This window comes from Lepidochelys kempii, chromosome 5 (genome assembly GCF_965140285.1).
Source record: "Lepidochelys kempii isolate rLepKem1 chromosome 5, rLepKem1.hap1, whole genome shotgun sequence".
NCBI lineage: Eukaryota > Metazoa > Chordata > Testudines > Cheloniidae > Lepidochelys > Lepidochelys kempii.
The window spans coordinates 103712376-103740373 of record NC_136384.1 but is presented as its reverse complement, the minus strand read 5'-3'; the positions used below and the strand labels follow the sequence as shown (position 1 = coordinate 103740373).

The 27998-nt window shown below is 41.3% G+C and overlaps 1 protein-coding gene across 2 annotated transcripts; it reads right to left on the bottom strand.

Moving 5' to 3' along the window:
- Positions 1 to 265: 265 nt before the first annotated feature.
- CD274 (CD274 molecule) lies at positions 266 to 20832 on the bottom strand. 2 transcript variants are annotated; one of them, XM_073345277.1, is made up of 8 exons: positions 20678 to 20832; positions 10132 to 10203; positions 8937 to 9290; positions 7397 to 7690; positions 5012 to 5112; positions 3255 to 3309; positions 2415 to 2480; positions 266 to 1293 (listed from the first exon to the last, which is right to left on the bottom strand). In XM_073345277.1, exons 2-8 carry the CDS (start codon positions 10187 to 10189, stop codon positions 1271 to 1273), a joined length of 951 nt encoding a protein of 316 aa, XP_073201378.1. In that variant the 5' UTR covers positions 10190 to 10203; positions 20678 to 20832; the 3' UTR covers positions 266 to 1270. The 2 variants fall into 2 exon arrangements, with proteins under 2 accessions (XP_073201378.1, XP_073201380.1); XM_073345279.1 differs by lacking the exon at positions 10132 to 10203.
- Positions 20833 to 27998: the final 7166 nt, after the last annotated feature.

Sequence of the window (27998 nt, the reverse complement as noted above, 5' to 3'; positions counted from 1 at the left end):
TTCATGATGGGAGATTGGAAAAGGTTACCTGGAGCGACTGTGAATGATATTTCAAGTTATTGTAATAACATACACATATCCTAATAAGTGTTTGTCCTTGTAGCAGGCTCTTGACATGCCAATGTAAGGCGAAAATGTAATACAAAGGGGAAGCGCTTAGGAAATAGGACACAAAAGGAAACAAAACACCCTCTTTATTAAAAAATATAGTTTTGAATTTTTATTGTAATAAATAATTCTCATAATTTATGACACAGTAAAATAAAGACACAGTAAAGACAAGTAGGTATCTTGCAAAATACAACCAAACCATAGCTTAATGATACTTAGAATTCGAAAGTGCTCCCAAAATGCATGCTAAATGATTTCATAGAGTCATAGAATCAGAGAATATCAGCATTAGAAGGGACCTCAGGAGGTCATCTAGTCCAACCCCCTGCTCAAAGCAGGACCAATCCCCAACTAAATCATGAAAGTCTATTTTGTATCATAGAATAGCAGATGTTCCATCTCAACTGTTTCCAAAGAGTCTACTCCATAGGCTACTCTTCTAGAAGGTCCAAAGTCTTGCTTTTCAGATGGTTGATCAGAATAATGACCAGTTGCAAACTGGTGGTGCCAACTATATCCCTAGTAACAGTAAACAGTAGAACTTCTAACTCTCTAGAGCATCTTCAAAGTGCAAGAGATTATCTGATGACTTCCAACCCAGGAGGAATCGTGATGTTGACAAGAGGGTTAAACAGCCTTTTCTCTGTTGAACTAACTAACTGCTGAACATTAGCTAATATCTTAAAATCTGCAATGAGGAGAGATGGTAGCCCACATGCATGACATTCTTATCCTTGTGTAGGTCAAAGTGATGACAATTTCATCCAAGGAGGCTGGAAGTGATAGAGTCTCAGTAGGGAACGTAGAGCTCAGAGAAAAATTGGAATGTTTTAAAAACAAGTATGAAATGAATTAGGGTAGGGACCTAAAGTGCTTTCTTTTTTGATGGAAGTATTTAAAAAACCTGAACAACATCCACAAAAGTGCATAATGGACAAAGCAAACATGTAGGAACTTAAATAAATACAAATACATATACAGAGATCCTGATGCTGATCAGTTTTACATCAGGATAACTCCATTAACTTCTGCAAATTTACTCTGAATTTACACTGGTGTAAATGAAAGGAGAATTAGACCAGGCCATTTTAAAATAGTATTTAAAATAAAACTTCCAGAGCTCTAGAACATATTCAGTGAAGGAAGAAAACATTCTGCATTAAGTCACCTCAATTCGTACATCTGTGAAAAGAAAAAAAAATATACAAGCATTTTACAAAAAGACATCACCACACATTTATGACATCATTTCCCATCTTTAGTCTGACTAAAGCCAAAAGTAAAATAAATAAAAAATACATAGCCTACACTACTACACAAATTCTGCACCAAGTTGCACCCATTTAGCCAGTAGGGTTGAGTGAATATAAATCAATGCAGAATTTGACCCAACCTTTTTAACACCAGAAGAAAATAAATAATCTCTATTGTGGCTTGCAATTGTCCAGTTACCACGTCATGAGCCCAATCCAGGCAAAATTTGTTCACATTAACGGTTTGTACCTCTTTAACTAGATCAATTTTTAATTCAGCTGTACTCGTCTAGCGCAAAGAAGGCTAAACTAACTGATGTTTAAAAATTAACTGATTGGATCGTATTTTTCAATTATATTCTTGATGACTTTGGACCTGATTTAGCCAAAATTAGCATCTGTGGCCATTGACTCACAGGAATCTCCAAGTGCGAATAGAGAAGGAGGAATTATCCTTTTACTATTCCAGCTTAGCTGGTTGTGCTGCCCCATTCCCAAGGACAGAGTCATGTGACAAATACATAAAAATATAGTCCATGGACTTTACTGAGCATTCTAATATTTTCTCCACATTGCAGCATCCTAACAAGGGTGATTGTTTATCTCCAGGTGACTGAACATCAACCAGCGATGGAAGAATTGTAAAGGGGTCTCATTCTGAAGTTACTGGTCTCTCCCTGCCTGGAAGCTCCTTTTTGGAGATCAGCCAGAGAGACCTAGAAAGATTCCCTAGAGTGCAAAGATTTAAAAACAAAAAATGTAACTAACAGGTGGGAGAAAGGAAAATAGGAGGCCTTAGATCAGTCAGTCAATAATTGGGAAAGGATCCCCTAAAACCACTGGAGTGTGGACTGGGAAGTGCTCAGAATCTGCATCTAAATTTTTAAACTAATCCACAGGCCAGTTCTTAATCTGTCAGTTCCCTTAGCAACAGCTGCTGTTAAGCTCTAACTCCCACAGGGCTATGCTCTCTTCCTGGACATGGAAGCTGGCAGATGATTTGTACTGTCTGAAATTCGCTACTATTTTTCCTTTTTCACCTGTACTTACTTTCCAGTTCTTCATTCTCAGGAGAAATCTCTCTGCAATCGCCCTCTTCCTCATTTGTCGATAATTCTTTTAAAATAATAAAAATAAAATATCAACACACACATACACATGAGTGAGCATATTTTTTTTCCCTGCATGCATGGTCATAAATCCTTTGTAAAGAATTCTGACCATGGTATTCTAGGTAAGCTGAGTGCCTAATTGAACTGCAGGCTTACAAGAAGTATTAATGCATAAAACAGTTTGTTTTATAGAACTAAAACTAAAAACTGTTTTTCCTTCTCAAACACTGTGCATCTGATATAGCCTCTGGAGGAGGGAGGAACTTGAGCCATTTTAAGATGTCTTAAAATGGACAATCAAAAACTGACCCATTCAAAATCACTAGTCACTTTTTAAAATCTTGGTCTTTGTATTTGCCTACAATTTTACCTAATTTCTCTTTGGTAGGACTGTTTGTGTTGTAATATGCAAAGTTGGTCCAGTCTGATATTGTACTTAATTTACTGTTTGGAATATATGTTTTCATTATTTCAGAAAATAAAAGGCTCATTGTTTAATTATTACTGTCTAGTTTTCAGAGTAACAGCCGTGTTAGTCTGTATTCGCAAAAAGAAAAGGAGTACTTGTGGCACCTTAGAGACTAACCAATTTATTTGAGTATAAGCTTTCGTGAGCTACAGCTCACTTACTTACTGTCTAGTTATCAGACAACTTAAAAGAAGAATGCAAAATGGAGCAGAATACAATTTTGCTTAGGGTTGCCCCTGTTACGTAGTGAGTTCTCAATTAAGCCAGTTTCACTTGAAGCACATCCAGCCACATGTATGCAATACTTACTTATCACTTTCACTGCTGCATTATTTGTACATCTCCCTGTCCTGATCTTTTCTAGCTGCAAGAGAAAAAGGAAAATATGAAAGAAAATACTCATTTTAGATTTAGCGTTACTACAAAACCCCTGAAATATTTATCTAACTTATTTGCTGTTGTATATTTTTACCTAAAAGACTACAAATTAGGTTTTGTATCTACTGAAAAATCACCTTTGTTACTGTTCCAGTGCAAACTTGGGAAAAAAACAGCTAAAATATTACTTTTTCTTGTAACTTAGGAAAAATGTGTCCTTATAATTAGATTCCCAGGAGGGAATCTTCTGAGACACCAAGGATTTCCTCTGTTCCCTCCTCCACTTTCACCATGTATTCCTGTTCCCACCACACTCTGATAGCAAAGGTACTGTTGATTGCCAACACTACTGCTGACATCACTTGTGGGGCTGTTATAGAAGAATACAAAACATTTATACAGGGCCTGAGACAGACATCTCCATAACACCCTCTTATGTGGGGCAGGGGGAAGTTGTGTGAAGAGATTAACAGAGTCTGACATAGCAATGTTATGCTATCATTAACCTGATGGACTAGGAATATGCAGTCCTAATGGAGATCTTAGCATAAATTTTGATGATGGAAGACCTTTTCCATGTGATTTCCAGCCAGAAAGCTATTTCCAGTGCTGAGCTGGTGATGGGGGAATATATTACACGGCTTGAAATAGTAAAACAGTTTCATAACATTAATACCTCTACTGAGAGTTATTACCAAAAAAGATACCACACAGCTCTGTATTATTTCCAGTTGAAGTTCATGCCAGCTGTATCTTTATGCCTACTAAATAGTTTTAAAAGATTTTCTGGTAAGCCGTTAGCCCATTACCTGACTCAAGCTTCCTCATGCATTTCTGGTCATATATTGTTACAGTATGACAAATTGGTGTGGTTCTGTCAGCATAACAGGTGTGTGTCAACACTGAGACCTCCAGTACTTTTCAGGTAATCTCTCTGCAACCCAGTTAGATCCTGAAACTAGCAGCTTTTTAAAGTCACTCAAATTAACTAAAGAAACAAAACCTAATTTAAAAAAATCAAGAAAATGGAACAAACTAGTGGTGGCAAACCACTGTATGGGGAGGGGGAGTACCTCTTGTGATAAAATCTTCAAGATGTAAATCTCAAAAATTCTTGCAAATACCTGTTTATGGTCATCTCTGTTACATTTTAGCCATGACAAAAAATATAACTAGAATACACTCATTTAGATACCTTATAAAGTTATTGAGTAAAAATTCAGACAGTTTTGTTAGAAGCTATGACAGAAAAGACAATTATTATGCTAGCCTAATGACATGTAGGTTCCACCTCATGAGGGAAACCACAGAACTGGAAGCAGCTTTGGCAACGCCAGCTGAGTAGAAAATGCTTTCACTTCCGAATGGGGAAAGCACCATTCAAAACACTCTGCATCATCATCTACAGTTTGACCAATGGAGATGCATTAACAGCTGCCTGTAGGCAGATGACCAAACAGTTCCCTGTGCCAGGGAGATGATAAATACTACCTTAATGGTTACTATGTGGTGAGAGCAGATTAAGAAAAAACAAATGAAGCAGGAAGGATGTGATAAAAAAAATTAAGAGAATTGGCGGTTTCAGGGTGAAGGAGTTGGAACAGACCATCATCAGCTGATTTCAATCCTATTAGTATCAAATAACAAAAGGAGAAAAATATGGCAAAAAAATGTATACCCTTTTTTACCCAGAGCATAAATAGAAGCGATGATCCAAAGAGAACCAACGCAGCCCCAGCTGTTGCAAAATAGTGTCTACTGTTAATCCTTTGACTATCCACTGTATCATCTAAAAAGGATTAAAATAAAATTATTAGAGAAATAATCAAGTTACAGTAACCAGTTAAATTACTCAAGCAGGTTAAACTTTCTTGAATCTTAAAAAAAAAGTTTTGTTGAAATTTCTAAGTGTCTTATTTTTTTCTTGATTATCAATGAGCTCATGGAACTGGACAAAATGGAAAAAATTCACAAAAAATTGTCACCATTTAAAAATAGGTTATAAGTTATATAGATTTTATTTCTCTGTGATTATTACAAAACCCAACAACCTGAGAATATTGTTAATATTACTGAATTACAATAATTACTTTAAGAATTTCAAACAACTTTGACCACCACAAGACATGTCCATGACTCATTACTATGCTCATATGGGAAATGCAGAATCACAGTAATGTAAGGCTGGAATGGACCTTGAGAAGTCAGCAGGTCCAGCTCCTTGTGCAGAGACAGGACTAAGTAAACGTACCCCATCCCTGACAGGTTTTTAAGAACAGGTTGGACAAACACCTGCAGTGATGGGGATTCCACAACCTCACTTGGAAGTCTATTCCAGAGCTTAACTACCCTTATACAGTTTTCCTGATATCTAACCTCATCTCCCTTACTGTAGATTAAGCCCATTACTTCTTGTACTCCCTGGCCCTTCAGTGAACGTGGAGAACATTTGAGCCTTTAATATATTTGAAGATTGTTATCAGATTCCTCCTCAGTCTTCTTTTATCAAGATTAAACAAGCTTTCTAAAATTATTATCATTTTTGTTGCTCTCAACTGGACTCTCCAAATTTTCCACATCTTTCCTAAAGAGTGGTGCCCAGAGCTGGGCACAGTACTCCACCTGAGGCCTCAGCAGTACTGAGTAGAGAGGGACAATTACCTCCTGTGTCTTACACAGGACACTTCTGTTAATATGCCCCAGGATGATATTAGTATTTTTGAAGGCTAACATTTTCTGAAGGGAGCTTAATCATTAAGGAAAAGATATACAATAGTGCAGAAACTGATTTTACACCAATCACTGCAAACCTCCATCTGAAGTTATAGCTAACCCTGTTCAGGTCGCAGGTATAAACCCCCTGCTCCCACTCTGCACGTTATCACCCTGCTCTCGGCATTTCAGAATGATATGCAAGCAGCTTATTTATTTTTGCTTTCTCTTTTGCTTCTGCTGTTATCTACTATATGTACCTTAGAGTGATTATGCACAAATTTTGGTGTGATACATTTTTAAATTGAGTTCAAGGACACACCCTGATGCTGCATTTCAAGCCATGTGAGACAAGTCAATAAACAGAAACTGCTTCAGACAAGGTGGAAGACAATTTAATATTTATCCTTGCTTCTGGGGTCAGTGGTATCCGAGGAGGTGCACTGGATAACACAAACGGGTCTGTGACAGGATGCAGCGGGATCATTCTTCCATATGTGTTCAAGGAAATGGCTATCACAATAGCTGCTCAGAAAACAGACTGGGGAGTATCCTTTTGGAAAGGCAGAGTTCCATACCCAGGATTACAGGGCTGGACTGTATCTCACCTGGGGATTTTGCTGTTTAAATCATTTCACTCCCTTGTTAAATACCATCACCCCTTGATACTTTGCTCACTATAACATTTTTTCCCTCTGATGATTTATTCCAGCAGTTTCCTGGGGCCCCGTCTGTACTTTTAGATTTATGCAATGTCTTCCTCCCACTCCATTCTATGTACAGATTTTGATTCTGGTACTAATTTGTTTAAATTTAATGTAGGAATAAGGAATTGATGACTATCATCCCCAAACTGTACATGTTTATGATTAAGTTGCAAGGGAGGGTTTCATTTCTCAACTCCAGCTAGACTGGGACATTTTCTACCCTCAGGTTCATACACAACTTTCACATAACTTTTAAAGCTGTGCAGAACTCCCCACCTTGAATCACTACCCACCCACTCCATGTATACTGGAAATATTAACATGGTGAAAAAATACCCTAATAACAACACTTAGCATTTTCAGTGTTCAGAGCACATTACAATCACATTAATGCCTACACAACCTCTGCAAGGTATTAGCTACATTTTGCGTGTGGGAAACTGAGGCAGGGCAGTTCTGTGACTTACCCAGTGCCATAGAGGAAGTTTAAGAGCCTAGATTTAAAAACCCCCACAAGAGTTTCCAGCTATTAGGCCTAAAATTCAAGCCCCCAGACTATACCCATTTCTACAATATATTGCTTGGCCTTGTCTAGATTAGGAAGAACAGGTTGTGGTTGATCCAATCTAGACAACCTTAATTAAGAAACATTACCTGGTATGATGAAAATAGCAGATGTGTTTTCTTTAAATTCTTTGTTCCAAAATATACAGTGAAAAGTCTCATTAATACTTGTGTTGGTTTTAAGTGTACTTGTCACACTGTACAGTTGATCAGTTCCTGTTTCATAACTTGTGTTTGCTTTGTCACTGAAGTCTTGATGTTCCCCATTATGCCAAATGACCTCTGCCTTAGGATACCCTTTTGACTGGCATGTTAACTCCCATTCGTTCTGTCCTGCAGTCCTCTGGACAATCACAGTTCTTTTGGTTATGTTTCTATAAGGAGCTAAACAAAAACAACAATGACACAAAAAGCTATTATAGCTATGGTGCTGACAGAAGAGTGTGTGTTATTTCAGGAGGTCATGCTCCTTTCGAGCCAAAATTCTGCACGTGAGCAAGTAATATTTTTTTGATGACCAAGTTAAACATCATTATTGTTTGCTTCATCATTATGGTAAAAGTGGGGAGGTAGGTTTTGTACCTGAACTGAGCTATTTTCACTACAGTTTTGCAACTATTTTAAAGATTGTATCAACCTTTCTTCAGCTGACCTCCCGAACGTCAGTCTTTGTTTGTTTCGCGGCCATGTGTGGTAGAAAAGGGCAGAGTCACAGACTCCACCCAGAGGTAGGTGTGGGTTTGGGCTCCTGTGTAAGTGCCAGGAGGGTGCCTCAGAAGGTCAGTGGAGGCCTCTTTGGATGCTGAACCCAAGTGGACAATTGGGGTCCTACGGATTCTGCATCATACGTGCACCAGAACCCATAATTTATCCCATAGCTCCCATCAGCATTTGGGGGAATTACTTGCATAAATATCTATGCATCAAAGTGATATTAATCTTCCCCCTAGTCTACATGTTTTCCATTGCATCTTTGTGGGAGAACAGTTTGTAGTGAACTTTGCATTCTTGATACTGAGTAAACTCTTGTGCAGAACTGCAAGGTTCAACCTACAATATATACCTAGCAGTATTGAGACAAGCAACCCATAATTTTTCAGAAAGAAAATGAGGGTAACATATAACTTGTATCAGGGGTCACAGCCTGGAGCAAGAGGTGTCAGCACCATCCCTGTCCAGAGGATGGGAATCCATTCAGGTATTTTGCCCTTCCTCTCCCCTACCTCTTCAGGATTATTCCTCTTCTCCAGAAGGCAAAGCTGTGGGTGAGAAGGGGCCATAGGGGGAGGGTAGAATGTCCTCAGTGTACCAGGAGGTAGGAGGTGCTTAAGGAAACCTGGGCACTTTTGCACAAGAAGTGCTCTGCCTTATCTCCACCTCCCTCATTACCCTCCAAATATAAGCGAGAGAAGGAAAGGATAGGCAGAACTTCTCTCTTGAGTTGAGCTGACAATGCTGTAATACAGAGGCTTGACCTAGATCTTACACACATTGTGAATGCTAGTTACAGACCAAGAGCCAAATTTCACCCTCTGGCATTATTGCCATCCCAATGAAGTCAGTGAGGGGAAACTTGTAACTGGATAATGCAGTAATAAACTGATTTCCACTATCTGGAAAAAATGCTTACCTTTTACTTGCAAAGTGATCATCTTGTAGTCAGCTCCCTCATAGCCAATGAGACAGAGGTAAGTCCCTGCATCTGTAAATTTTACACTGGTGACCTGAAGCATAGACCTTCCAAATTGCAGTTTATCTTTCAACAATTGTACTCTTCCACTGTAGCTGCTGTGTTGGTTATTAAAGTTTTCCTTTCCTTTGTGAAGTTTGTAAACCTCTTTTGTATGTTCCTCTTTTTTCTCCCAAATGACACTTAAATCTTGAAGCTTTAATTGACCATTCACTCGAAACCTGCATTCCATGGTCACGTTGCTCCCATATTCTACAATGTACTGTGGCTGGGGAACTTCAACTGTGAATAAAGCTGGAAAACAGAATTCAGAATAAAACTTCTTTTCCAAAAAGAACATGATTTTCAAAGTTATATTTTACCAACTGTGTGGATACCTTTCTGTGTGCCTAATTTATGCACACAAACATCCACAGTGTCTGTGTGCAAGTTTGGCATTTGTGCATGCACACAACCAGTTAGGTACCTAAATAGCTATTTACACTGGAGTTGTACACACACACACAGAGGATATTTGTGTAGATAAACTAGGCGTGGGTGTCCTCTTGGCCTCTATTTTCAGAACACTGTGGAGAAGCTTGTACTGCTGCTTCCTGTTACAAGAGTGCTCTATGTTTGTATGTAAGTAAATACAAGTGCAAGTAGATGACACTCAAGAATATGTAGCATAGTTCTTGGGGGGAGGGTTTGAGCATTAGCCTGCTAAACCCAGGGTTGTGAGTTCAATCCTTGAGGGGGCCATTTAGGGATCTGGGGCAAAAATGGGGGATTGGTCCTGCTTTGAGCAGGGGGTTGGACTAAATGACCTCCTGAGGTCTCTTCCAACCCTGATATTCTATGATTCTATGATTTTGTGGACCAATAAAACTTGCGCACTGCAGTGTCTTCCTTTGTCTTCCTTTGTGCAGTTCTTTACATCTGCTCTTTATTCCCCACCCCCCTACTGTTTTGAAACATTTACCCCTGCCAGCTACATCAATCTAGCCCTTTTCAAGCACACGTTTGGCTTAACATTTAAATGATAAAGAACAGTGTTTTTTCACCTAAGAGTTTAAGAAAAACTAAGTTGGAAGGTATAGTTCCCATGCCCATACATTGAAAAAAAAAAACCTAAGCAAATATTTCTGCTTCTTACCATTTAGGAAATGCCAATGGGACACGAATATACACAATATACACAATGCATTTTCCATCTTGCAGAAAGAACCTAAAATGATACAAAATCCTATTATGGTGTGTTTTCTAACATTACACTATACATTGTACTTTAGCCAGGCAGAATGTAGTAACTGCACATAGGCATTGAGTTCTACTATAAACAGAGATAAGCCAGATTCCCAAAAGGTACATCAGGAGTCTCGTATTGTATCTGTGACTATGGAGGAAATTGCAAATATTTTGGTAAATCAGATAATAAAATCCTTGTTCTGCTCCAGCATATAACTGTGTCAACTTCTGGACAACAGATTTAAAAATAAATTAAAAAAATAAGAAATTCCCACATTTATCCCTCATTTGTAATGTAACAATACACTTTTCATCAATTTATGCCACAAAGTAAGTGCTCATACACAGACATTGGTTAAAGTAGATTATAGTAGGGAACTCTCACTGCACTAGCCAATGAGGAGGGAGGAAGTTATCTGGAAACATTGCTCCTCCAAACCAAAAAGAGGAGAGAAAAGTTCTCCATCTGTAGGTTTAGAGGAAAGGGAGCGGAGGGCTCTCCCTTATTTTAACTCAGGATGAAACATATCTGCTGTCAATAGAGCTAGTTGAATGACACAAAACCAGAGTGTGAGTGTTTGTATTCTGAATGGTTGTTAGGTTCAGCTATGTTTGTACCAGTTAGTTTTGCAGTTCACATATATTCACAAATACAGGTTTCAGTTCACGTCTAGAGAACAGGAATATGCATATTTGCATGGGAATAAAGTTTCACAAAAAGAAAAGGAGTACTAGTGGCACTTTAGAGACTAACCAATTTATTTGAGCATAAGCTTTCGTGGGCTACAGCTCACTTCATCGGATGCAATAAATTGGTCAGTCTCTAAGGTGCCACTAGTACTCCTTTTCTTTTTGCGAATACAGACTAACACGGCTGCTACTCTGAAACCTTAAAAGTTTCAGTCATCCAGTCAGGGAGTAGAAACAATACTGTAGCATCAGGAATAGCCAAATGAAGAGACACAACCACATGGTTTAAAAATCCAAATTCTCCTCTAATGTATCTGAAGCCTTCTCACTACAATGCCTGTTCCCCTGCAGCAGACTACCTACACTGTACTCCCAGAGAACTTTCAGATCCTCTAACTTCTCTCAAAACTAAACCCACCTGCAACCTAGAGCATGTGGAAGGGAAACCCATTATAGTACCATGAGACCAAACACAGACTGCAAACAGCACATAGCAAAAATGAACACCTTTCAAATAATCCATAGCCTGAAAAACATTTGTGTAAGATCTTTGGTGGACGATCCATGAACAGAAAAAAAAAAAAAAAAAAAGAGGACAAAATTTAATCAGATAGTGTCTTCCCCACAAACACTGTGACCAACTCCAGCTCTCAAGATTACAAGATTCAGAGTTAGCCAACCTGATGACCACTGTCCACTGTTAACACCACACAGGAAAAACTCCTAAATAAACCAATAAACCAATACAGGACATTGCTGTCTTACAGGTAATTAGCATGTGAGGCACATCTAAGGCACGTCATTTAAGTCACAGTAACACGTTCTGTTGCGAAAAGTGAAATTCACTTCACCTGTATGAAACCGAAAGTGAAGGTTGAGGGGTTTGGCAAGCAAAAATCCATCCCTTTGACCCAAGTAGAAGCACATACTAATTTATGCCCAAGGCTATTGGCTCTGCACATCAGTTGTGGACTGAGTTCTCAGCCTCTCCCCTGGCCCACTTTGTCTTGTCCCCCCAAGCTAGCCCGGGCAGGACTGGCATTAAAGAACTCCTCTACAGCGTGCATAGGATGCATCCTGTGTGCTCCTTTTCTGTTGACGTGTTCCTTCACACGTCTCCAAAGCGGGGGGATCTTTACATCTTGTGAATATATTCAGCTGTGCACAAGGGTAAAGTCTGCTAATCTTGACACAAAGAGAACATCCCTAAAAAAATGCCTCTTTGTAATAGGGTCTGCAAATAACTTTCTGGGCCAGGAAGGAAGGGGGTTTATAGGCTGGCCTGAAAAGAGGAGCTGCAGTTGGCTCCATACCACAACACTTGCCAGAAATATCAAGCTGGATGGAATAATCATACTGAGAACAAGAGATAAAAGTAAGGGAGTACTAGGTTTGAGAGAACTGGCTGCCCACTCTGTTGAAGGAAGGAATTAAACCCAGGGACTGGGAACAGCAGCGTGAAGAGAGGGAAGGTGCAGTGGAGCTTCTCTATGATGGGAAAAATCAGACTAAGACTGTTCACCTGCTCGGCAGGTGGGAAGAGTTGGGCAGGTTTCTCAGGAGTATAGAAAAATCTAGAGATCAGCTGAATCTTATGAGTTTCTTCCTCACTCTGTTGGAGTTTACAAACTCTTTGGAAGGCTTGTCAGTGAATGAGACTCTCCAGGTCTCCCAAAGGGAAAGGAGAAGGACCAGAAGCAAATTAAAAAGGAGTTTTGTTCCTTCTGAAACTGAGTCCAGTCTTTGTACAAAGGGGCATTTGATCTTTTTTCTCTGTCTGCACTATTATTTAATTAGAGATCTCTCCTGAATGCTGCTTGAAGGTGTAGCTTCCTTTTGGCTCCTGCTGTGTCCACTCAGTCCTCTTGTTGCACACTTATGGAAACAGGTCTTGAAGCCCACCACTTACATCACAAATACAAACAGGAATTAAGCATTAAAGATGATGCAAATGTGTAGGAGGGCAGCCTTGTAAAACTGTGAAGAAAAAAAAATCTACCAGCTCAAAATCTGCTTCCCTGTGCTTCCCCCACCCCTCCCCCCATAACTAAAAGCGTAAGTTACTTTTCTTACCCATCTGACCAAAAATTACTCACTCCTGGATTAACTGATTTTTACAAGTCCTATGTGGGAGTGTAAACTACAAAAAAAGTACTGCTGATGTTAACTGCATAAGCCAACTTCATTTTAAAAGGGATACATTTCTAAGTACACATTTTAATCAAGAAGAATACCCTAGGGCCAAATCGTACAGAACTTATTCAGCCTATACTCAGGCAAAATTCCCATCAGTGAGTTTTGTGTGAGTACGGAGGACTACAGGATTTTTTCTTATTTTTTTTAGATCACCAAATTTCATACCCACATAAACTGCTTCAGAAACTGGCAACACTTTTATTAAACTGCCTTTAGGTTTTGAATAAGAAATTCGGTGTCCATAATAGTTATCTACCTTCCTAATTATATACTGATAAGAGTTTACCATTTACTTAACTGTTTTTTTCTTCAACGTTCTAGTGGTATTTCAATATTAAGCTGATGATTAACCAAGCATATCTGCTATTGTGCTAGGGTATAACCCAAGGCAACGCTAGATTCGAGGGCATGGACTGTGCTGAGCAGACTCATGATTTCTCATGAAGAGTCACAGAAGACAGACAGGGTGTCCAATTCTTCTCTCAGACAGGTTTTCCGTTGCTGTAACTCCACTGACTTCACTAGGGAAACTTCTGCAAAAACTCCCCAGCATTGCTAATAGTGGTGCAACTCTACCAGAGGTGGCGATGCTTGGAATGCTAATATAGATAACATTTGAAGCCTCATTCATCTAGCCAGGCTCACAGCAAGGTTTGATCAACAGTGCTTGGAATGCTGGTGGCAGCCAGTGGTCCGCCTTCACTAGGGCTCCCAATATTGCTAACATGGGGTGGTGCTAAACTGCTGTTAGCAATGGTGAGAAATTGCAGCGGTGTTTGTGTAGACTTGCAACAGGAGTAAAAGAAGTGGGGAGAGCACAGCTCCCCTCCTCTGGAAAAAGCAAAGGGAAAGCATTCCCCTCTTCTTCCTTGTGGGAAACAAAGCTCCCCCACAGCACCCTCTCCTCCTTTGCTGGGACAGTAAGAGCTTCCCCTCCTGCTTCAATGTACTCTAACCAGTGTTTGTAACTGAGAGAAAACTGGGTCCATTATGTTAAGATCAGAGGAACAAAAAGCTCCATCAACTTCATTAGCTTTCTCGTACTGTGGTTCTTTAAACACTACAGGGTGGGTAGGGCATAATTAAATGTTAAACACCATAGTCTGATTGGCTTTACACTAGTACAGGGGTTGGCAACCTTTCAGAAGCGGTGTGCTGAGTCTTCATTTATTCACTCTAATTCAAGGTTTCGTGTGCCAGTAATACAGTTTAATGTTTCAGAAGGTCTTTCTGTATAAGTCTATATTATGTAACTACACTATTGTTGTATGTAAAGTAAACAAGGTTTTTAAAATGTTTAAGAAGCTTCATTTAAAATTAAATTAAAATGCAGAGCTTATCAGTTTAGTGCAGTGGTTCTTAACCTGGGGTGCAGGCACCCCACGGGGGTGTGAGATGCTCTTTCTGGGGGTGCAAGACATGTAAGATTTTTTTTTAGAAGGTAAATCATCAAAAACACAAATTAAGCACAGGCACCTAAATACAACCACTTTGTTTCATCAACCCTATGTATTTATTAACATTATACATTTTTAACGATTACTGTTATATACACAGTTTGTAAGTTTTTAAGTTTTCAAGTTTTTAAGCTAATTGTAGTGTAATTTTTTATAAGGGGTGAGAGAACATATTTTAAGAACACCAGACCGTCAAAGGGATGAGCGGGGCTGGGTGTAGTGTATTAAATTGCTCCCCATTGGAACGTGCTACTTACGGTGTACTACTTACGGCTGCCAGTCCTGATGCTCTGAGCAGCATGGTAAGGGGACGGGGAACAGGGGTGGTCGGATAGGTGTGCGAGTCCTGGGGGGGCCTGTCAGGGGTCGGGGGTGTGGATAGGGGTGGGGTGGGGTCCCGGGAAGGGGTGGTCAGGAGACAAGGAGCCGGGGGGGGGGGGGGTTGGATGGTGGAGGATTCTGAGGGGGGCAGTCAGGGGGCAGGGGATCCCAGGAGGGGGTGGTCAGGAATGCCTCTCTGCTATATACATTGGCCAAACTGGACAGTCCCTATGTAAAAGGATAAATGGACACAAATCAGATATTAGGAATGGCAATATACAAAAACCTGTAGGAGAACACTTCAACCTCCCTGGACACACAATAGCAGATTTAAAGGTAGCCATCCTGTAGCAAAAAAACTTCAGGACCAGACTTCAAAGAGAAACTGCTGAGCTTCAGTTTATTTGCGAATTTGACACCACCAGCTCAGGTTTAAACAAAGACTGTGAATGGCTCGCCAGCTACAAAAGCAGTTTCTCCTCCCTTGGTGTTCACACCTCAACTGCTAGAAGAGGGCCTCATCCTCCCTCATTTGAACTAACCTCATTATCCCTAGCCTGATTCTTCCTTGCATATTTATACCTGCCTCTGGAAATTTCCACTACATGCATCCGACAAAGTGGGTATTCACCCATGAAAGCTTATGCCCCAATACGTCTGTTAGTCTGTAAGGTGCCACAGGACTCTTTGCTGCTTTTACTGATCCAGACTAACACGGCTACCCCTCTGATAGTATAACTAAGAAGCAACTCCATTTGGCTGCAATAGTTACTCTGGACTTACACCAGTGACACAGCATAACATGACATTTAAAGCATAATCACTTTAAAGTGCACCAGTTTGTTGTGTTTTTTTAGAGCTCAGGGTACGTGTATGAGAACAAAGATTGAATTCACAGGAAGCCACCTTTAAAGGTCATCTAACACTGTGGCAAGTATTTTTCTGCTTCCTACCTGTTGTGACATCCAGCCACAGTACAAATTTCAAGGAAGAAATACATAGATGTAGGTCAGTGTTTAACCTTGTTACTGTAAAGTGTGGGAGAGGCATACAAAGTCCTATAGAAACAAGTGAAAAAACAGAACCATTTGAATGTACACATTCAAGTACTGAGTAATCTGAAAGTACCCAAGGTGTGGTTGAGGGGGTGGATTTTTGTGAGTAGCTAGACAGAACTAAGAACTGCTTGCCCTAGATTCTTTTGCAGTTAGAAAACTGTTTAATGATATACAATAGAACCTCAGAGTTACAAACATCAGAGTTTCGAACTGACTGGTCAACCACACAGCCCATTTGGAACTGGGAGTATGCAATCTGCAGCAGCTGAGGGATAAAAAAAGACAAACAAAAAAAAAAAACCAAAAAACAAAACAAAACAGTACAGTACTGTGTTAAACATAAACTACTAAAAAAATAGAGGGAAAGTTAAAAAAAAGATTTGACACGGTAAGGAAACTGTTTCTGTGCTTGCTTCATTTAAATTAAGATGGTTAAAAGCAGCATTCTTCTTCTGTATAGTAAAGTTTCAAAGCTGTATTAAGTCAATGATCAATTATAAACTTTTGAAAGAACAACCATAATGTTTTGTTCGGAGTTACAAACAACCTCCATTCCCAAGATATTTGTAACTCTGAGGTTCTACTGTACTCTTTATATAAAGACATAATGCCAGCTTTGCAGAATGAGGGACAGATCCTGCTCTTCTGTAAGTTTGTACATATCCACTGAGTTCAGTGCGAGCTACATGCACTTAGGAAAGGCTCTTAGTGCTCAGAAATTGGAGATAGTTGAGAGAGCTACACAAGATAAGAATTTTACCTTATGTTTTGCAAGCAATAAACACTTCAGAAAAACTTCCCCAGGAATTCAGTTTCAGTGAGGGGTGGGGTAAATCGTATTAAATGAAAGTGTGAATAAAAAACAAAGACAGGGTGTGTAAACACTGATCAATATACACACCGTGGAAGTATACACTGTGCTTCAACTTGCTTTATTAAATATAAAAGTAGACTTACACATGTCTCTAGGCATACTGACAACAATTAAATTCCCATAGGGATATAATAAAAATTAATATACCAGTCTGTAAATAAGCAGCCAGTTGAACCCCTATTCCACTCTGCTCTATGCCTTCAGACATCACCAGGAGCCATATCATATAGATGGCTTTTTCTTCAGCAGGCCATGAATGTCTACAGAGTGAGCTATTTCAGAGGATGGTCTAAAGACTAAGCATAGACCCTGAGTAAGATTACCTACAAGAGTGCAGATACTGACTGATGGACATACACATTGAAGTATGTTATTGTGCTGATAAAATAGGTGTGAATTTTTAAAATATTGATTCGACTGTTAGAGGTGAGACACATGCTTGACGCATAAATTGCTGTGTGAATGATGCCACACCATACATGGGGACAAGTGATCTTACCCCTCAAGGGTCTGATAACGTGGGGTATGGAAATCTCTCAGCTCCCATTAAAAACAATGTGAACTGAACACACTATGAACGAGATACGACACTTTGCAGGACAGGCTGTAAATGAGGAGGCTGCTTTCGTGTCCACATCTACCCTGATGGTTCCTTGTCATTCTCCTCCATTAATGCTCTCTCTCTCTGTCCCTTCCAAATATCAAGCTGCAATTTTTAGCCAAGTAGCTTCATTTTTCAAAGTATTTAATTAGACCCATCCTAATGGCTCAGTCTTTCTTTCAAAGTGCAGAGCACCTTCTGTTTGATACTGAATGCCTTTGACTCCTGTTGCTGTCATGGGAATTGAAGACACTCAGAACCTGGCAGGATTGGAGTCCAGTGCTAATGTGTCTACTTTGCTGTCCAAACTTTTAGGTCCAACTTCCTTTCTGTTGAAACAGTGGGAAACTCCTGAGTAAATCTATTGCCTTCAACAGATCCTGCCCCAAAAAACTGACAATTGAAGGGTCCAGTTCTGCAGATATTTGCTCACCTGACTAGACATTATCCATACAGGTAGGCTTGGGAAAGTCAATGGGACTTTTCTCATGAGCAAGATCAGCCTCAACAAGAAAGAGTGCAGACAAAGGAGACAGGAAGGACCCCATCTGACCTTTTTGCTTTTCAGTTTTTAAAATTTTATCTCTTGACTGATTTCTCTAAATACTACTTTATTGCAAGAGCATAACTATCAGAGTTACTGTGATGGGCACAAGGCACTAACCTCACTCAGCTGCCCGCGCCTTCCTTTGCACAATTGTTCAGGGTTGGGTAATAGAGAGGAGAGAATGCCCCTGGGCAGGGCATCCAGATGTCATGGAACTTGGATAACCACCACCGTCTCATGTCTAGCTTCCTTGTTAACTGCTTTCCTTATGTATTGCTCTCTTATAGACATTATACATTAAGGAAAAGACCTTGTTGATGGGAGTTACAGCGCTTTACAGTGGCAAGTACTTTGTGCTATCATTTGTGAGCAAAACATTCATCCTAACTAATGAGGCAAATAATTTAAAATTTCACCATCAGCAGGTTCTTCTCTTTTTTTCCTTCTTTTCTGTATATAACATGTAAATTAAAAGCATCCTATCTTCAAGTTGTGTTTAGGAGGAGATTTTCATATCTTAGCTCTTTTGCCACATAATATTCCTTAATCAAAATCCATGCTCAGAATAGATTTAAGAGATTAATTCCCTTGTAGAATCTTTTAAAGTTGTCTTTGGTGTAGATGAAAAGAGTGCTTGGCCAAAAACAAAACAAAAGCATTTGAACACATGTGGATGCAGAGCTAAATACGAAATCCTTTGTTTTCAAGGTTGTCAGGTTGTGACGGTTTAAAAAATCAGTTCTGCATTCTTTATTTAGGCAAGACACTTACACAAAATGGGACTTTTGTGATTAACTGGACAGTAGAGTCCATTAATGACTGGAGAGATGTGTCACTAGGCTGAGCCAAGAAATATTTTGTCATTTACACCCACTCAAAGCCACCTCCTTAAATGTGGAGATGAATTGGCCATGTGCTTCAGATGGCATAGGCACCGACTCTGTGGGTGCTCCAGAGCCGGAACACCCACGGAAAAAAATTAGTGGGTGCTGAGCACCCACTGGCAGCCATCTCCCCCATCTCCTGCCCCAGTGCCTCCTGCCTGCCGGCGGCCCCACCTATCAACTCCTCCCCCACCTCCCAGCTGTTTAGAGGTGTGCAGGAGGCTCTGGGAGGAAGGGGGAGGAGCGGGGACGGGGCATGCTTGGGGAGTGGACAGAAATGGGTGGGAAGAGGTGAGGAAGAGGCGGGGTGGGAAAAGGTGGGGTTGGCATGGGAAGAGGCAGGACGGGGATGGGGACTTGGGGAAAGAAGGCAGGTGGGGGTGGGACCTGGGGTGGAGCAAGGGGTTGAGCACCCCCCAGGCCTGAAGGAAGCTGGCGCCTATGGCAGATGGAAACCGATTCCATCGCCAGAGTAGCAAAAAGCTGGACACCTGAAGGCAAGCGAAAATGAGGCCGCCCGAAAACAACATGGCGAAGGGCTGTGGAAGCTGAGTTGAAAAACCTGGGGCACAGCTGGGGAACCATTGAAACAGACAGGAGTGGAGGAGCTTCGTCGCTGCCCTAACCACCAGACGTGTCATGAGATGACGACGACGACGACAGCCACTTCCTTATTCAAGGAGTATTTGTAAATTGGAAGGTAAGGTAGGTGTATAGCATGTGGTGGCATTTTGCACAGATATAAAGCTATAGGTCAGAGAGCGGACTGTGCCAACTACTTCAGCACAGATTAACAGCCCCTGGGACTGTGTCAGCTGGGGTGACCCAAAAATATTTTGGCGTTTACACCGCCCCCCAACCCAATCTATTACTTATTCAAATTAAGAAACAATTACACAAAGTGGGACTGGGGTAACAATGAATATATAGTGTGGTAAAATTCAGTCTAGTTTATTTGGGGGAAATTTCTAAAAAATGCAAACTCGCGCTGAAGAAGGTTTTAAAACTAAACCAACAGTGCGCCTTTCAGGAAGGACCTTGGACCAAGAACAACTTCAGCCTTGCAGCATCCCCCTGGGGACCAGAAAGGAGGGCCGCTCCCACCCCCCGCAGAGTACGGCGGCAGCAGACGCTCCCTGACCATGGCGAGGGCCCCCTATGGTCCTCATGCTTTCCCCTCCACGGAGGACTGGCTGGTGGGTCCGCCCAGGTGTGGATCCATCCTGCCCTGCGGGGCTGAGATCCATGGACACTCCGGAGACAGACAGTCCCCAGCGTACAGCCGGGTTCCCGGTATCCGGCACTTTCAGTTTTGTTTACACGCAACCGCTGCGTTCGTGTGACTATGCCCCTTTCGAAATCCGGTCTAGGCGACAGAGAGCTCGCTAACCTTAATCGGTGCAAACTGGGGGCGTTTAGGCAAAGCCCCTCCTTCCCCGTGCCCCTCACTCGGTACAACCACAGTTTTCACTGTCGACGGGGCTCCAGGGGGAGAGGTAGGATTTGCCCCTAAATGGGGAGTGCTTTAAAGTCAGGCTAAAATGGGGGGATGGGGGACGGGACGGGACGGGACGCTCCCTCCAAATGCGAGCGATCCGGCAGCTCTCACCCTCTGTGTGTGAGCACCGCAGGACGAAGCCATGCAGACATGCACGCCCGCTTCCAGTGCTATAAGCACCTTGCGGGTGAGTGCTGTACCAGTGACCGCCACACACCCCGACGGCCACGGTGCGCGGTTCTGGGCACTGAACGCGCGCCTCGCCTAGAAATAAGGCTCTCTTCTGTTCGCCGCTTAGCTGTAAAGTTCTCGCCACGGGCTTTCCTACCTTTTGGAGGTTAAATTATAGTCTTCCTGCTCGGCGAATGGCTGGGTGACTGGCACAGCAGGTGCTAGGCCACCGGCTCAGCTGGAGTCAGCAGGGAAAGCCGCCGCAGTAGCCCCGTTAGAAATATGCTCCTCCCAGCTCAGCTGCCTGCCCAGGACTGCAGTGAGAGCAGAGTAAAGGGGCGATCTTCTTTCTTTCTGCGCTCCACCCCCAAACTTCCCTTCTGCTCTTGCTTCAAGTCCAGGAGATTCACACGCCTCTGGGGCTTGGGGCATGTACCCGGGGTTTGCCTCAGTGACTCTAGCCGGGAAGCAAACGGAAGGGAATTCCAGCCTGACTCAAGTCAGGGCCACTAAATCTCATGACTATCTGTGTCATAATGAGAGTCATTTATCCAGAACAATCCCCCTTTTTATTTCTGCTTGAAAACACTCCCAAGTGAACTCAGAGTCCAGCCCCAGCCTTTGCAGTCAGCAGAGACCACAGGGGAGATGCCCTCATGAAGAGATGCCCTCCTCTTCATTTAGGGGAGATGCCCTTATGGGAAGAGATTAGATGTGACCCAAATCTCACTTCCCTACTAGGGGAGTGGAGACTTCCTTTTACTTGGGATTCATTTCCAGGCAATGTTTAGAGTCTCTCCCATCTCTTGGGGATTTTGCTGTCTTGTGATTCAATGAGACATTTTAGAAACTCACTCAGAACTATTTTAGAACCTGACTCACTCAAAAATGTCACAGTATGTGACAGCCCTGCATGTTGAAGTGGACACAGGTCCACAGGTGGAGGAGGTAAAACTGTGCAAGACTAAATGGCAGGTGAATGTCCCATTCATCTTCTATCTGCCTATATATTTAGGACAAGAAATAACTGTTCTGCAATAAAAACGACATCTGTCATTTAGCCAAATTCTTCTATGTACAGTATTTTGTATTAACATCAGATGCAAAGTTAAGTGCATGCTTGGAGAAGAAGTTGTCTACTACTCTATTATTCAGGGTCTTCCTCTCAATGGTCCTTATTTTTTCCAGCGGTAATATCATAATAAAAACTTGTATTGGACAACTCTGAACTGCAAAATTCAAATCTGATCCAAAGTCTGTGGGTGTAAAGCTGCAGGGTGTTAGTTCAGCCCATTTTATAGAAAAAGGGATAACCAGCAGATTTTGGATATGGTGTTGGATCCAAAATTCCCCAAAGTTTTGGGGTATTTGGATGCGGAGTTTGAAATCAGGTCCCTCTCTAATTTGCATTTATTGTTTCTGTTCATTGAAAATCTCAAATCAAGACATCCTGCTTACAGAGATATTTGATAAAGTTTTCCTACTGTAACCCTTCTTCCCGTCAGAGTTGGCAGCAACAAGGGCTGGGTTCAGTATCTAGGGGTTCCAATAACGGAATGCAAAACTGGCTCGAGCCCCCACCCAGTGACCTGGGACAAATATATACCACCCCTACTGGGTGCCTCCAAGAGGCAATACTTCCCCTCTCGCAAGCACAGAGTCTGAGTGTAGCAAAAAGCCTTTTAATAACAGAGAGAAACAATGTGGCATTATGTCGGGGAAACACCACCAACAGGATTTCCTAACACAACTCATGAGCAAAAAACCCACCTCAAGCAAATTGGGGCTTGTCCTTTCCCTTTGGTTCTTGAGTCCAGCAACCCAAAATCACCCCAAGTCCCAAAAGTCCAACAACCCAAAAGTCTCTGTCCCTGGTCAGGGCAGCCCCAGAGTTCGAAAATTTATCTGCAGAGTTTTATCTCACAACCTGGGTGGAGATGGGGGGGGGTGTTAAGGGGCACCTTACGTGGTCCAAAGCTGAATACCCCACCTCTCCATGGGGCTCTGCTCTGCCAGCCACCCCCATGAGCTGCTCCAGGCATCTGACAAACTGCTCTGTTCCACCAGCCGCTCTGCTCTGCCAGCCGTCCTGCAAACTGCTCCACAATATATCTTCAGGCTCCCCCATACTTAACACAACACCCAGTGATTTCTGCTCTTAGTAAGTTTAGTTCTTTTGTAATTTCAGCTTGTTGTAGGGGAGCCTCAGTGCTAGGGCACCATTATCCCAAAGTGAATTCAGCTCAGCAGCCTGTAACTAGACTCCTAATAGAATCAAAATTAGCTCTGATATTCCACAGTGGAGAAAGTGCAATTAGCACGTAAGGCCCTCACCAGGATGCCCATACCACCCAGTATTAATACCTGCCCCCAACCTCTCTCCATTCACTGGGTTTTGGAACCCATAACCCTTGCCTAGCGAGTGCTGCTTAGTTGATGGTGAGTCCCTCCATCATAACAAAAGGCCAAGTACAGTTTCACTGTCCTTGATTCACATAATCAGAATAATAACAGTTTATTTCTGCCCCAATAACAGAGAAACTGGGGCTCCTACAGCAGCCAAAGTGACCATCTAGGCAGGGTGGGTGTGCCTATGCAAATGAGATCAGCCCCTGAAGTTTTTTTCCACAACCCACCATGACTTGCCATCAGATGTCAGGGTAGAGCTCATCCTGACTCTGCTTACACTACCATAAACAGAATGATATCCCATCAACCAATTTGCTCTCTCCAGCAAAACAAAACAACAACAAAAGCAGGAAACAAAATATCCCCAAAACAAATCACCTACCACAGGCAAATCTTTTCATACTTCGAAAGGGAAAAAAGCTGGAGACTCCAGGGACTTCCCTATTGCCAATCTATTTTATGTGGAAGATTCTCAGAGACTACAGAGATGTCTAAAACCCTAAAGTATAAGACCATTTGTGTTAATGTAAGTTTTATCCTATGCTCACTAAAGTCAATGGGAGATTTTCCATGATTTCCATGGAAGGCTGGATCCAGCACACAAGGAAAGACTGTTCTAGTCTGGGGTATACATCACTCAAGTCTATTATAAATTCCCTCCTTTGTAAAACCAAAGTTCTGATTACCTGGGGGTATAAACATGAAACAAAGCAAATGGTTTCGGGGAAAGGGTCAAGTCTGTCCAAAATCTGACAAATGCATATATTGCCATCAAAATGATACACAAGTTATCAGCAATAACTTTGCTGCTGCAGCAAGAAGCAATAAAAAGTGTTTCATGGTGTGTTGAGATAGACCTATGTGAGGCATCCAGTGCCAACACTGTTGGTGTCTTACACCAGATGCACCTTACAACCTATCTAGCTTTGCACCACCATCTCTGCCAAACAGGATTTTGCCCATAATGCCAGGATTTAGCCCATCGTTCATAAAATATGATGACTATGGCTAAAAAGCGCCATATAAACATAATATCATTGCTTTAACTCTGAGAAAATACACTTAAAACTAGGAAGCCAAATCCAGTTAAAGTCAGCAAGCAGGAGTTTTTTTTAAATGTCATACAAACCACAATAATAATCGTAGCTATGAGACACAAAATAACCTTCCTCCAGCAGGAAGTGGCAGCAATTAATACTATAGCCCTAATTTCTGCCAGAGTATGTTGAAAACACCAAGAGAAAGGGAGGAATGAATGGTCTTTCTTCAGATTAAGATACATCCCTGTATTTTAACAACTGTAGACATGAGATAAAAGGAAATTTATTGGAGCTCTCATTATTTGGTTAGTTTATCACCACACTATAAAACTGCTGGTGGTCCACATTCCTAGCACAGCAAAGCTTTGTACGTAGCCCACAAAAAGTGAAACTGAAATAATTTCATAGGATGTATTTCCTTCAGTTTTGTTTTCCTGTAACAGTTGGATTAATGGGAAAGCAACATCATTGGCCGATTTAAGTTTATCATAATGGAAGTTACTGTAAGGAAAGGAATGTACAGAATTTCAAAACTTTATTGACAATGATAGCCTGTAATAGAAAGAGAAATGTAGTCAGTGCAAGATACCACTACAAATGTTTGGTTTATAACTCATACAAGCAACTAAGTGCACAAATCCAGCATGTTGGGTACAGTTTGAATGGCGTCTAGAGTAGCATTATGTAGTATTGGTTGTCGGGAGGACATGTCAAAATAAATTCACAGGTTTAAGTGTACTGGAGGAAGAAAATGATGCACGGCACATTATATTTGATAAATACACAAGCATGTATCTCAGGTAGTAGACAAGAATGACACTGCTATTCAGTTGTTACATGCAATTAGTTAATGTAGTAATATTTTTCTGGTGTTATCTCCACATCCATAAGCACATAGCTTTTATGCAAAAGCCAGCATCCCAGATACAGGTATAGGCATTCTGATGGCATATAAAACAGGCACATGTAAACTCATAACTGCAATGTGAAAGAACAAGCTAGAACACAAAGACTGTGTAGCTTAAGGCACAGCAATGGGCACAGAGATAGGATGGTCTCTGTTTGAAGGAAGAGCTGCCTGTTAATTTTGGCACAGACAGCTCTCTGGTCTGCAGGCACTAATTGAGAGAGCATTTTGGACAAGTAGTATTTTATCTTCGTTAGCACATTTGGAGGGGGAGCTAATTTGCCAGGCACAACTGAATATGACACATTTCTAAGCCACTACACCAGCAAATCAGGGATTGTCACAGAAGAGAGCTTGGCAGCATAGTTCCTGGGTGGCCTCTAGACTTCTTCAATAGCTCCCTTCTTTGCCACTTTGTGATCCTCCTGAGGGATGTATCCTCCAGGATCACAACTTCTTGAAACAGATTCACTTTATTTACTAGACATTGTCCTATTAACAAACATGCACCCCAGCAAAAACAAAAACCAAACAACAACAACAACAACAACACAGAAATATACAATGAGAATATCAGCAAAAAAAGAGCTTGCAAGAAGCCAGAATACTCACCATCATAAAGGCTTTGACAGAGTTGTGCTGGTCTGATAAATTTTTAGTAGGACTCAATTTACAAAGTTGAATATAGAAGAAAACCCATCAAACATTTAAAACTAATCTATAGCAGAATGAACAAGGCCCTACATATTGTATATCTGAGGATTATATCAAAGGGAATTCTGGGCTTTGACCCCAAGGTCCCATAACAACCTATTCTGTGAGTAGGTATCACATAATATGCAGTGAATATCCCACCACAACACACAGCAAAAATTTCCCATGAGACAGTGTGCCATTGGGTAGTGTGGGCACTCACCCACAGTATAGCATCCTTGCATTGATGCAGCATGCTGGTGTGTGAATGCAGTGTGTCAGTGCAAATGACAGTGTGAACGCACATCAGTAAAATAGATTTTCGGTTGCACGATACTGCTAAGCTGTATGTTGGTGAAACTGTTGAAAGACAAGGCTTGACCATTGGTTCATACTGGGAAGTCAGTCTGCACAACCAGAAGGACTAGAAACTTAAGGCCTGATAGTGTCTACTAGGCCCCACCCTGTTTTGGGAATGGTAGAGGACTGCACCATGAGTGGGAACATGAGGAGGCATTGTGACTCAGGGCAGAATGCATTCCCCTCTGAGAGTGGCCAGCTCCTCTGGCTAGTAAGGGCAGAGTTCCTTTGGACTAGCTAGTGCCATGAGGGTGTTAACAAGGATTACAACTGTGGCCAGCCTCTGCATGGAGCACAAAGAGGGAGAAGGCTTCTTTTGGCTCACTCCATATTGTGCATCCACACAGGTGCCAGCCACTATCCAGTCCTAACATTTTGGAGTAAATAGCAAAAGCTCACGGATTTCTTTTTTATTTCAGTTCACGGGTACTGTCCAGAATTCTCCCTCCCTGGCAGGATGTTGTCATAAATGTAAAGGGAAGGGTAAACCCCTTTAAAATCCCTCCTGGCCAGAGGAAAAATCCTCTCACCTGTAAAGGGTTAAGAAGCTAAAGGTAACCTCGCTGGCACCTGACCAAAATGACCAATGAGGAGACAAGATACTTTCAAAAGCTGGGAAGAGGGAGAGAAACAAAGGGTCTGTGTCTGTTGGTATGCTGCTTTGCCGGGGATAGAACAGGAATGGAGTCTTAGAACTTTTAGTAAGTAATCTAGCTAGGTATGCGTTAGATTATGATTTCTTTAAATGGCTGAGAAAAGAACTGTGCTGAATAGAATGACTATTTCTGTCTGTGTGCCTTTTTTGTAACTTAAGGTTTTGCCTAGAGGAATTCTCTATGTTTTGAATCTAATTACCCTGTAAGGTACTTACCATCCTGATTTTACAGGGGTGATTCCTTTACTCCTATTTACTTCTATTTCTATTAAAAGTCTTCTTGTAAGAAAACTGAATGCTTTTTCATTGTCCTCCGATCCAAGGGTTTGGGTCTGTAGTCACCTATGCAAATTGGTGAGGATTTTTACCAAACCTTTCCCAGGAAGTGGGGTGCAAGGGTTGGGAGGATTTTGGGGGGAAAGATGTGTCCAAACTACGTTTCCCAGTAAACCCAGTTAGAGTTTGGTGGTGGCAGTGGTTATTCCAAGGACAAAGGATAAAATTAATTTGTACCTTGGGGAAGTTTTAACCTAAGCTGGTAAAAGTAAGCTTAGGAGGTTTTCATGCAGGTCCCCACATCTGTACCCTAGAGTTCAGAGTGGGGGAGGAACCTTGACAGATGTCCTTAGTTAATTGTTACTTAGTTAATTACTTATTACAGTTAATTCTGCTTAGTAAATCATGGGCAATACAAGAGATAAAAAACTGGCTTTGGATGAAGATAAAATTTGGATTTCTTGAGAAGAAATGCTAACGCTCATCAAAGAAATATGTATGTAAAGATAAGAAAGATATCAAAGATGCCACTCTGATAAGTCTACAAGAATGCTTCTCCTCCCATTCCTGAACTTATACTAATTCCCTTAAATAGGTGTTTGGAAACACAACAATATACATTAATGTAAGGCAAAAAACAAAAAAGTTAATAAAAACAGATTATGATGGAAACATTCAGTCTGAGACAATAATAAATTAACTGGACCAAATTCAATGCTTGTGTGAACGTCACTGAGTTCAGTGGAGTTACACTGGGGATAAATTTGGTCTACTTTGTTAAAACTGAGCAAGTCATTATGATTTATTATACTATAGGTGACAATCAAAAAAATGTTTAATTAAAATAAAAGAATCAAGCAAATGATTTTCTAATTGTTTTCTTATGCGATGTGATTTCACCACATACCATGCTCTTCCTCCTATCTGGTCTACTTTAAGCTCTGGTGCTGAGCCAGTAACCTCATCAAGACTTATTCTTTGGCATCATCCTAGCAAACTAGAGAAGCAAAGCCAGTGACCTCAGTCTTGGAATGGCAGACTTAGTTATACAGGTAAGTTTATAAATGTAACAACCTTCAGAACAATCACTATATTATCTCTAATCACTCAATATACAACAGGAATGAGAAGGTTTGTT